Source organism: Haemorhous mexicanus, chromosome 13 (genome assembly GCF_027477595.1).
Source record: "Haemorhous mexicanus isolate bHaeMex1 chromosome 13, bHaeMex1.pri, whole genome shotgun sequence".
Lineage (NCBI taxonomy): Eukaryota > Metazoa > Chordata > Aves > Passeriformes > Fringillidae > Haemorhous > Haemorhous mexicanus.
This window is the reverse complement of record NC_082353.1, coordinates 4,886,290-4,898,251: the sequence shown is the minus strand read 5'-3', so window position 1 is coordinate 4,898,251 and position 11,962 is coordinate 4,886,290. Positions and strand designations below refer to the sequence as shown.

The 11,962-nt window shown below is 53.8% G+C and overlaps 1 protein-coding gene across 1 annotated transcript; it reads right to left on the bottom strand.

Moving 5' to 3' along the window:
* Positions 1-2,239: 2,239 nt before the first annotated feature.
* Positions 2,240-11,740, bottom strand: HEXA (hexosaminidase subunit alpha). The gene is made up of 14 exons (XM_059857992.1): positions 11,445-11,740; positions 8,598-8,696; positions 8,234-8,299; positions 8,028-8,074; positions 7,592-7,702; positions 7,009-7,110; positions 6,788-6,920; positions 5,955-6,135; positions 5,553-5,639; positions 5,141-5,213; positions 4,429-4,609; positions 4,248-4,338; positions 3,750-3,854; positions 2,240-3,271 (listed from the first exon to the last, which is right to left on the bottom strand). The coding sequence occupies exons 1-14, from the start codon at positions 11,707-11,709 to the stop codon at positions 3,208-3,210; spliced, it is 1,605 nt and encodes a 534-aa protein (XP_059713975.1). The 5' UTR covers positions 11,710-11,740; the 3' UTR covers positions 2,240-3,207.
* Between the last annotated feature and the right edge of the window lie 222 nt (positions 11,741-11,962).

Genomic DNA, 11,962 nt, shown 5'->3' with positions numbered 1-11,962 from the left:
CATCCTCTCCATCACCCCCAGTCTCCCTCCCCATCCCTCCCATCACATCCTATGACCCCCATCACCCCCTGTCATGCCCCGCCACCCCCCATCCCCCTCATCTCCCCTCATGTACCCCCTTTCCTCTCATCCCCCATCACCCCCATGACCACCTATCTCCCTCCCTCCCTTTCCCCCGTCTCCCCATCACCCCCACCATCCCCCACCACCTCCATCCCGCCTCCATTCCCTCACCCCGCTCCATCCCCCTTTTGCCCCATCATCCCCCCAGCCCCAGTCTGGGCTGTCCAAGGAGCAGAGCAGCCTCCCACCTTCACCCCTGCAGCCCTTTAGTAACATCCAGACTTAACCCCTCGCTGTTCCCCACCTTAGAGCAGGCTTTAAACACACTGAAGAGGCACAACGGGGTCAATTTGAACACTTTGTTGAGTTTTTTGCTTCCATGGACCCCACACTGCCCCTGTTGCCCCCCTGGGGCTGCCCCAGAAAGGGGAGGAGGAGAGCACTTCCCTCCTGCATCCCGTGTCACCCCGAAAGATCTGTAATTAGACTGAGCAGCTTTAATACCTGGTGTTGTCGTTAATTAATTAATTAGTCCCAAAGCAGCAGCCAGGTGGGGGGAAGCCTGGCTTCCCCGGCGCGCTGTCTCGTGCGTGCAGGGGCTTGTGAGTGTGGGAAGGGCTGTGAGCGTGTGCCACTGTGTGCATGTGTGCGTGAGCATGTGTGCAAGCATGTGCAAGTCTACACAAACATGCGCATGCATGTTCAAGCATGTGCAAGAACATACAGGTGCTGCAAGAGTTTACACGAGTGTGTAAGTGCGTGCAAGGGCATGCACAGCACATGTGTGTGAGTCTGGGCAATGATGTGTGGGGGCATTTGCATGTGTGTGCAGGTGTGCATGTGTGTGCAAGTGTGTACAGGAATGCATGGGCTCGCAAGGACCCATAGGCACATGTGTGCAATGGCCTATATATATGTGTGCAAGGACTCCCTTGCTCATGAGTGGAAGTGTGTGTGTGTACACAGGAGTGCAAGTATGTGCATGAGGGCAAGGACACACATGCAAACATGTGCAAGTGTGCAAGGATCCATATGGACAGGTGTGCGGGCACGTACGCAAGTGTATGTATGCATGCAAGCACCTACATGCACGTGTGTGCAAATTTGTGCACGAGTGCATGCGTGCAAGGACCCACATGCACATGTGAGCGAGTGCATTTGTGCACGTGTGTGAGTGCACACGTGCAAGGGCCCTTAATGCATGTGTGTTCAACCCTTGTGCATGTGTGTGCACGAGTGGATGTGAGGACCCCTAACCACGTGTGAGCAAGTGCGTGCTCACAAGCAGACACGTGTTTACAAGCACACACACACACGATGCCCACAACGCACTCGTGTTTACAAGCACACACATTACACACACGCTTGCAGGCACACACCCGGTGCACACACGTGTTTACAAGCACTCACACACACCATGCACACAGGTGCCCGCCGCTGCAAGCGTGTCCCAATAAACTCCCCTGGCCGGTGCCAGTGCCCACGGGTGGGTTTGGGACGTGTGGAGCACAATCCTGCCGGAATCCGGGGGCTTGGCGGCTGCTCCTCGCCGCCGCTTGGGTTTATTTTTAAACCCGTTGGCCCCGAGTGATTCACACGCTGCCTGTTCCCTGTTCCCTGCTCCCCGGCAAGTTTTACACGACCAAAATAGATGTTCTGGAAGGAACGGGCCACCCGGCAAAGCCGCGGCGGGGAGAGCGGGGCGCTTCCGGGATCCCGGCCCGTCCGAGGCTGGAAACGTCACTGATCCACCTCCATGAGGGTGGTTTAGGGAAAATGCTGTGTGCAGACACCCTGGGAAATGGGATCATGGGTGATGTTTAACCTGGATCACAATACCAGGCTTCAGTGGAAGGTGCAATGCTGGGGGGTCCTCCGTGGGTATCCCAAGTGCTGGGGGCTCTCACACCTGGTTATAGGGGAAAGGAAGCCCAGCAAGGCAGAGGGGGAGGTGGAATGAGGGCAGGGAGCTGGCATAGCATCAGCTGTGGGAACAGAGCAATATTCTTGGGAACAGAGCACCCTTCCCAGGTGTCCTGCTTGCCCCACCCCTGCTGGCAGCAGCACCTTGCAGTGACAAAAGGACCCAGCCAAGGTACCATGTTACAGCACACTGGGGGAAAAAAAAATAAAAAAGGAAAAAAAAAATCTGACTTGTAAAAATAGGAGGCAGTAATAACTGTTAATTCACTATTTTTAATTTAAAGTTCAGTCATGAAAGGTTTCCAGCCATAACAGTGCATCTCACTCACTTAAGACCAAGACACACATACAACAGTCACAGCCAGCCAGGATTTCTCCCTGACAGATTCCCTGCCTTCAGCTGAATGCCGTTTCCAGCACGGCAATCCCAACCATGGAAGAACAACAATCACACCTATCCCACTTCTATGGGACAGCAGCACCACTGGTTTCTTTCTTCTCCAAGGAAAACACCATTGAAACCAACCCCTCTGGATGGAGGAGATCTGGAGTTGAGCTCCTCACCCTGAGAATAACAGAGCAGGAGGAGGATGGGTCAGTTGGCCAAATCCCAGGCAGAAGTGACAGCCTGAAGAGCTGAGCAGAGATTTTGTAGTATCCATTCACCACTCTGCAGATTTGCAAGGGCTCCTCAGAGAGGCTCCAGGGTGTCATCTGCTGAGGAAAAGTCAGAGGAGGTGGCAGCAACCAGGGTTTAGGGCAGCAGAAGTGGAGGCTTGCAGGCCGGGCCATCAGAGGAGAGAAAAGGGACAAGGACAGGACCTCACAGCACAATGTGACTGCAGAAGCAAACCCTGGGACAGCAGCAGAGGCTAAGCACAGTTTATCCAGCTGAGCGGGCACCCTGCAAACTCCAGAGCTGCCAGGATGATGGTTCTCCACCAGCATCTCTGGAGCAAGCCCTACCCATCTCCTGCCAACCCTTGCACAGTGTCCCAAGCCCAGATGAGCAGGAATAGGCACCTTTTTCCTCTTTGGGGTAATTTATTTATAGATTTAAAGAAATAAAAATAGAGGTAAAGAGTGCATGCCGAGGCAAAAGAAATGTTCATTACAATAAAGCCAGAGCAGAAGACGGGGTGGCAAGGGGTCCCTCTGCCCTTCTGAGGGGGGAACATTCCTCCTGCATGCACAGAGACAGAGGGCAATGGGGCTCTCCCTTCAAACCCCAGCAAATTCATGGTCACAGTATCCGACGTAGAGAGGCTGTGCCTGGACACCACGCCTGGGAAGAGAACAGAAGGATGTCATCAGGGAGAGGGCACAGGCAAAGACACCACCAGGTCTGAGGGCTTCCAGTGGCACAGGGTGGCTCTGGGTGCCCCGTTTCAAGTGTGACAAGGAGGGAGGGGTTTTCATCCTGTGCTTATAAACTCAGTTTTTTGCTCATGTGTGGGAGCACGGGGTGAGGACAGGTTTCCTGGGGAAGCTGGTGCTGCAGGAAGAGTGGCAAGAACTGACAAGTCCCCTCCTTCCTCAGCACAAAGCCCTCTCCTCGCCAGAGCCACCAGCCTACGCCAGCAGCAGGAGCGCTCTTCCAGTGCTGCACAAAGCAAGCTCTGCCCACACACAGGCAGCATTAAAACCAGGGCTTTCCAGAGGAACAAGGGTTATTTTGCAGCAGGGCAAGCCCTTTTCCCTCCTGCCCTCCCAGGGTTGAGCCCAGAGCAGTAGTGCAAGGGCAGCTGCCCCAGGATGGTTACCCAAGCAGCGTGCAGCGGAACTCCGCCAGCCGGGCGTATGCGTCTTGCACGTTCTTGACAGTCTCATTGCTCCAGAGTCTTTCAGCTACGGCCCCACCTCTTGGCCTTGAAGAAAAGGGACAGGCAGTCAGGACAGGGAGGGACTCAAAAGATTCTTACACCAAGCCCTGAATTCCCAAGCACTTTTCTAACCAGCGTCCTTCCACACACAAAGGCTTCAGAGTATCCCAAGATCTGTTCCTGGACACATGCCCATCAGGAGCAGGATGACAGGACAGACAGGTGCTAAACACAACCTGGTTGCAGCAGCAGGTTGTTACAGCCTTGCAAACTCCCATTTCAGCCTCAGTGAAGCTATTACCAGCACAGGGAGGACAGGGACAGGCACCATGTGCAGACCAAACCCATGAGTTCAGCACATGACACTCGGTGGAAAAGAAAAGGGATGCCTGTCCAGCCTCACACAACCCAAGTGACCTCTTTGTAGACCCCCCTTACCAGAGCCTGGGGGTCAGGTTGGTGACATCCACATATTCACCCCACATGCAGGCCTCACCACCAATCACCAGGGCCTTCTGCTCAGGGCTGCCTGTGGAGGGGACAGCAAAACAGCCACTTCTGGCACTACATCTGAGTGCCAAGCCAGCTGCCATGCAGAAAGGGGACACAAGGAACACACCTTCAAAGTTCAAGGGCTCCACCTTATAGGCTTCTATCCAGTCCTGCCCGTAGGAGATGCGGTTGAGGTACCAGGGTGCAGAGAGCAGAGCCCGGTAGCCAGCCCTGGTGACATTGGCCATCTCGTTCAGGTACTGCATGTTGCTCTCCTTCCACACGTGGATGATGGTGTCAGGCCTCAGCTGAGGAGCACAGGTGAACATGGGGCAGGGGATCAGTGCAGTGACAGAAGCATCACCTGCTCCCCTGAGCAGAGTGCCCTGGCCCCTCCACATGCCCAAAAGGAAGCTGAAGCAGACTTGTGCTTGATTTTTGAGCCACTTCCCATCTGGTTTGCAGGAACAACAGAAGGAGGGATAAGGACATTTGTAGAGTGTCCTGGGCATGGTTAAAACCTGCATCCTAGAGGGAGCAGAGCACTGGCAGCAGTGTGACAAAGCCACAATGAGGGCAGCTCACTGGCAGCACCATCTTGAGATCGACCCCAGTCCCATTACAGAGTAACACCCACCAGCCCCAGCACAGCCCCCCCAGAGCACACCAGTGTGTCAGGTGGGGTGCTGGCACTCTTCACCCCAGCACAGCCCCCCCAGAGCACACCAGTGTGTCAGGTGGGGTGCTGGCACTCTTCACCCCAGCACAGCCCCCCCAGAGCACACCAGTGTGTCAGGTGGGGTGCTGGCACTCTTCACCCCAGCAGAGGCAGCTCTCACCTTCACGTCGTTGTCAAACACCTCCTGCCACACAATATAACCTTTGCCAAGGGAAGAGACGATGTCCAGAAGCCTGGTGTGGGAAAAGTACCAAGTTTTGGGTGATCTCACTGACTCCCTCTTTGGTGGTTACATACAGCCTAAGGAGCAGCACAGATATTCCCAACACCCTCAGCACGGTGTGGAGGTGCTTCTGAAGGAGAAGGGAGAGAGCACAGCCCCTTAAGGGGCTTCTTTCTCCTCAGCCCCAGGCTTTTTTGTGGTCAATCTCCCACTAAAATGTTCCCTTTTGGGGTCAGGGAGACATGACCAACAGGGAAGCTCCTGGAAAGGACATCTGGTGTCCTCAAGACAGAAGACATTTGAGCTGATCACAGAGCGCAGCAGCAGGCCCTGAATGCCCTGTCCTTACCTCTGGATGTAGAAAGACTCTAATTTTTTGTAATCTTCACCAAGGCCCGTCTCAGCCATGAAAGCACGGATTTCTGGATTGGATTGCCTGTGCACCAAAGAAAAGAAATAAAACCATTGCAACCTGAGCTCTGCAGTAAGGTCAAGGCATGATCAAGTCCCTCCCACATCAGTCCAAGGCTTGCCCAGGTATTCCAGAGCTGTGGCTGGACAAGCACCAGCATCAGCAGCTCCCTACATTCAGCATCACCATGAGCACAGAAATCCCAAAAATCCCAAGCACCACCACTATCCCTGGCCTGGGAGAGCAGGACACCAAAGCTCATGACCAAGAAGCCACAGGCTGGGACTCCAATCCCAAATACTTACCCCCAGCCCCCATCCAAACTGATCTCAAACTCACCAGCATGTGAAATCTACCTCATCACCACCAAGGTGGAGAAAGAAGTCTGGGAACACAGTGCTGACCTCTTGGAAAAAACTGGTCACAAACTGGTAGGTGCTGTTAACAATGGGGTTGATGGGCCCATAGACTCCAGAAGGAGCCTTGCCCATATAGCAGGGAGTCAGGAGGCCTGGAGCACCTGAGGATAACAAATGCAGGATGGTGAGGAAGGGGAAAAGTGTGACCATGTCATCCTCTACAATGCCCCTCAGCACAACTCAGGGCCTGTCAGGAGACAGGGAACAATGGACAGCCACAGTTCCAGCTGTGACCACGCACACGGAGAGTTTTAACACGGGCCTTGGCATTTGGAGGCAGGGAAAGGAGAGAAAAAAACAATGGAATGTTTTCCTGGAGCTTCTTGCACTTCTAGACATAGGAGACACAGTCCCTGGAGTAGACAGCAGTGTGTCAGGACTGGGACATGGCTAAGCAGAGAAAAGAAGCTTGGCCAGCTGTACAAGGAAGCTTGGCCAGCTGTACCCTCAGTTAAACACAAGATCCTTGCAATAAGCCATGATGTTAGTTTCGACAGAGCAGATGCTCCCACAAAAAAATCACCCATCTTGGACCCAAGAAAAGATGAAAATGTTTCCTTCTGGATTTTGCTCTAGAAGTTGGACCACTGGGTCCCACATCCCCCAAATAATGGTTTGCTCCTCATCAAAGCCACCCTGTGGGACACTGCTGCCCACACCCAGCTTTTAGGGTCCAGATTGCAGCACCCATTCCTGCCCTTTAGACAACTCCAAGTCTCCTCAGGGCAGCAGCAGGCAGGGTGTGCTCCTCACCTGGCCCCCAGGAGAGGGTGTGGCCGGGGGTGTCGAACTCAGCGATGACTCTGATGCCGCGCAGGCGGGCGTACTCGATCACACTGCGCACGTCACTGGCTGTGTACACGTGGGTCATGGCATTGAAGGCTCCCTGGGAACACGGCAAAGCTCAGGGCATTGCTCAGGAGCAGAGGCAGGGATCTGCTCACCTGAGCTGGGCTTTTCATGGTGATAATTACCTGCCTGCTGAGTTCTGGGAACGTGGAACTCTCATAGGGGAAAGATGGGTCGTCCACAATGTGCCAGTGAAACACGTTGAACTTGTTGTAAGCCATGACGTCCTGGGAAGGAACAGGGATAAAGATGAACATGTCCCATCCCCTCTAAAAGGTCATCCAGCTTGCCACAGATAGAGGACAAGGTCCTCCAGCTCTAAAAGGACAAGGCAGAGTCCCTAAATGCTCCCAGGATCCAAGAGGGATTCAGACACCTCTCTCTGAACACAAAAAGCTGCACAGGGCCAGGAATACTTCTGCTCAGTAAAATCCCTGTTCTCCCTGTAACTGAACCAGTGATGGAGACCTGGAAGTTTAATTCTTCTTGGGATGAGCACAGAACCACCACCCACCTTTGCTAGTGTTTTCCCTTGCCTTAGAAACAACTCAGCCTTGAAGAGTAACCTGGACTGCAGGAATCCAAAACACCTCAGAGTTTTCTTTTTAACAAAGACAACTGAGAAATCATCCAAACAAGGGAGCCCAGTTGTCACAAGGGAAGGGACGCCCAATTAAACCATCTCATATCTCAGCTCAGATGCCCTACCAGAGTTTCCAGGATAGCTTTCAGAGGCAGGTAGTGTCGAGAGGTGTCCAGCAACAGTCCCCGGTGAGGGAAGCGGGGAAAGTCCACGATTTCTGTCTCATTGATGTAGTACTGCACACAGAAGACACAAGGAAGATGTGAGCAGGATGTTGGACAAATGGCCATTAGCAAGAGACATTGAGGGTCACCATTGTCCCCAGGGCTGGCAGGACAGAGATGCCCTCACTGCCCAGAATGCAAAGTGTCCAGAAAGAGCTGCAGCACTTCTTTACCCACTCAGAAGGCAGAGATCTGGCTGGATCCATGAATTTTCACCTGGCCCTAGGCAAGGCTGCTCCCACCCATCCCAAGCATCCCAGCAACCCTCAGCCTGCCCCGTGGAGGCTGGGGCACTATGGAGAGCTGCCTGCTCGCAGGGGATGAGGCCAGGACTCACCGTGCCATTCTCTTCTCTCCCAACAAGCTGGCTGAATGTTTCCAGGCCTGCAGGAAAACACACAGCCCCTTTCTCAGCACAGAAACCCACCCCCAAAGGAGCAGAGCTCAATTAACAAAGTCTATGGAAAGAGAGAGGCACCAGGAAACATCCCCACAGGCCCGAGGCAGGGAGAGTGGCAATGCCCTGTGGGAAGTGCAGCTCACCTCGGAGAGCTCCCCAGATGGTCTCTGCTGAGAGCAGCATGGAGCCTTTGGAGACAGACAGCTTATCTGAAAAACAGCATCAGGGGGTTGTCCCACACTGCCAAGACAGCACTGGGCAGGGCTCAGGTACAGAACTGCACCCCAGGACCCCAGAGAACTGAATTTTGGTCCTCTGTTGCTGTTTTAATCCTCTCTCCACTGTTTTATTAGCACCCTCAGGTAAGCCCCTCCTGTCCTGCCCCAGTGTCTCAAGAGCAGGGAATTCGTGCCCTCCTCAAATCCAAGGGTAACTGCACAGAGCTACTTCCCAGTGACAGGCACAGAAACAGCCATGTTCCCTCCTGCTCCCAACCCGGACACTTACAGCTCTCACTGGAGTCCAGGCTGGGAAACCCATCGCAGCCTGGAGTGGAAACATAGACGAGAAGCTTGGTGCAGGGTGTTTCCCAGGATGGCTCATTCTCTGCAAAGGACACAGACCATGCACATCAACCCCATCCCAGCTCTTTTCCCTGCTTCCAAGCCCACCACCATCCTCCCAGCCCAGCTAGGGATGGAGGCAGAAACAGGCACCCCTTCCTGCACCCCAAAACAGACACCAAGGTGTTCAGCAGGGGTCAATTTCAACACAACCAAACAGCAGAACACGAGCTAATCCCAGCCTGTGAGGAAGCCCACAAGGAAGCTTAAAGAAACACACAAGAGAGGAGAAACATCAGAATATGGACTAGCAGCAGCCTCTGAGGCTTCCAGGACACCAGGCCTGGCTCTTCCGCTACAGCCATGATTAGTGAAAGCCTCACCATGAGGGTGAAGAGCTTCTTGTTTCCAAGATTTCCCAGCACTGCAAAAAAGTACAAGCCCAAGAGCTATGCTCTACCCAAATTTCTTGGAAAAGGGCAAAGAAAACCTTTTTAAAAGGGTGGAAAATGAATCTATTAAACTGGGCTGAGTTACAGGCAATCAAAAGGTCTCATCCAGCTCAGAAAAGCTCCCAACTGACTTCACTTTCTGCAGAGCAGGTCCCAGGTGTGGCAGCCAGAGAAATGAACCCAGCCACATTTAGACCTCAAGTAGGAGCTCTGGGCACACTTCCTTAACTGAAGAGCACTTCCAAGGATGCACAAGCCTCAATTCCCACTTGAGTCACTCCCCCGTTCCAAATGGAGACCAGTCAGCTGCCAGGAGGACCATGGGGCAGCAGGGTGGGACCCTGCTCATCCCAGCCAAGGTCCATACCTACACCCCCACAGCATTCCCAGGAACAGCCAATGCTCAATGTGGTCACTGGAAATAAAGAGATGGCTTTGAATGAGCCAAGAGCACCAAGAAGTTTCCAGAGAGACTGTGGCACTGCCAGCATTTCAGAGAAATGCAGAGAGCCCCTGCTCCACAGCTCACAGAAATCCCAATTTCTCCATGAAGGGATGACGAAACCTCTGCGGAGAGAAGGAAAACAGCTTGAAGCCAGCCCTGTTTTGAGCTTTCCTCTTGGTTGCAGACAAGCTGGTAGCCAAGGCAACCTCACAGATGTGCAAGCAGCACAGCAAGACCTGCTCCCTCCACTCAGGAAGGTGGCAGTTCACTGGGAACAGCCGCTCTTAGACCTGGGAGCACTCATTCTGCTGAGAAGCCTCAACAGAATCAGTCCCACCATCACACACCACGTTTGAACCTGCTGGGTGAGGTGCTTCCCAACCCAAACACAGCCTCCTAAGCCAAGGTGCAGGCAGGCACCACTGCCACCACACTTGCAAGGCAGCGCAGCCAGAAAATGGTTTCTGCCATTTATTTCCTCTATTAATACAAATTATTTCCTTTCATCCAAGGTTTCAACTGCCTGCTCTTACTAACCACCCATGCGGAAAAAAAAGACCAAAAAAAAAAAAAAAACCCGAAGGAAAAGAGGGGAAAAAAGGCCTTAAAATAATTTGTGTAGTTTGAGCATCATAAAGCAGGGCATATGGAAAGTGATGAGTGTGAGCTGGATCTTGTGATCGCAGTGTTGCTCCAAGTGATTTGATGGTCACATTTCCCCTCTGAGTGGAACAGGAGAGCGTGAATAATTAGATCAGCTGTTTTTAGTTCCCAGCAGCAAAAGAGAACCAAGAGGAGTCTTTTTGGCTCTCAAATCAAAATTTATTTCTACTTCTACTCACAAGAGTTGAAGAAAGAAAATAAGCCAAAGGGTTTTCTGTTTCAAACCTGCTTTTTTCAAAGTATGATGTACTCAAGACAAAGCCAAGCAGCTTCCAACACTGCCACCCTTCTCTGCTTTGATCAGCAGTGACAGAGTTCACACTGACATTTAAAACACTCGGGAGCAGAGTTACTAGCTCTTTTTGATGAATGAAGTGCTTCATACTCCCTGGATATAGCACTTCAGGCTGCAGCAGACCCACGCAGCTACTGAGCGTCCCTGCACGTCAGCTCTACAGCCAAGAGATTTCCTGCAGCTCATCCCAGACAAGCAATGGGTGCTGTCATGAAGAAGTCTGGGTTCAAGAAACCTTTAGAGCCTGCCCCACAGCAAATCCAGACTCTCAATGCTTTTGCCTTTCCTCATCTTACCCTACAATTTCATGATGAATCCGGGAGCTAATCCCTCCCTGGCAGAAAAGCCATGCTGCCTCAGGACTTTTAGCAGCTCCACTTTGGCAGAGGTGTCCCGTGGCACAAGTATGTACTTGGAAGAACACACACAAAGCAGCAAGTCTTTCCTCAAGGTGAGACCTCACACGGGACACCCAGAGCTGATACATGATAATGAGAACAGCCAAGACTTAGCAGTAACCCTGAAGCAGGAATGGCTGCAAGGCTGGGAGCAGCTCTCCCTGCAGCCACAAGAGAAGGAAGTGAAATGAAGCAATGGAGAGATTAACACTACCTGGAGGAAGCAAAAAATGAGATAGAGAAAACACTTGATAGCAAGAGCCTAAATCCTGGCAGAAGGACAACTAGTGCTGTGCCAAACTCGATTAGATTTCTTCCACACGCACCATAGGCATTGCTCTCCAAAGCCCAACCCATCGCTGCCCGTGCCACCAGACTCCATCCAAGCCACAACTCCCACCCCACCTGCCGCCGCAGAACTGAGGGGAGGCAGACGGCCACCAAACCCCGCGGTCTGACACCTAAAATTAGCGAGGATGTGGGGGGCTGTTAAGCTCAAAGCCACGGAGGAAGGGTCGGCGCCCGCCGCGGCCCTCACCGGTGGTACGGCCGAAGAGCAGCGGCCAGTACCGCTGGAAGGCGGCGTCCAGCACGGCGCAGCCCGGCCCCACGGCCGAGCCGTCCGCTACGGCGAAGCGGAACCGGCGGGCCAGCACCGGGCAGCGGCCGCCGCCGGGCGGGAAGCTCTGGGCCTGGGGCTGCGGCCACACGGCCCCCGCCGGGCCTGGCAGCAGCGCCAGCAGCAGCGGCGGGAGCAGCAGCAGCCGGAGCAGCGACAGCTGCAGCGCCCGCGCCGCCGCCATGTCGCGCCCGAGCCTGAGGGAGGCGGCACCGCCCGACAGCGGGGGGCCGGGCGGCCGCGAAATGGCAGCTCGGGCCCGCCCTCACGGCCTCCCCTCCGCTGTCCCCTCGCCCCACGGCCTCCCCCAGAAGTCCACCCTTCCCTCCTCGTACTCTTCAAATAAAGTACGGAAAGCCCCGCAGCTCCCCTCCAAAAATAATTTCTGTCCCAGCCTTCAGGCTTTACAGCCCCCCCCCAGCCATGATTGCTGCCGT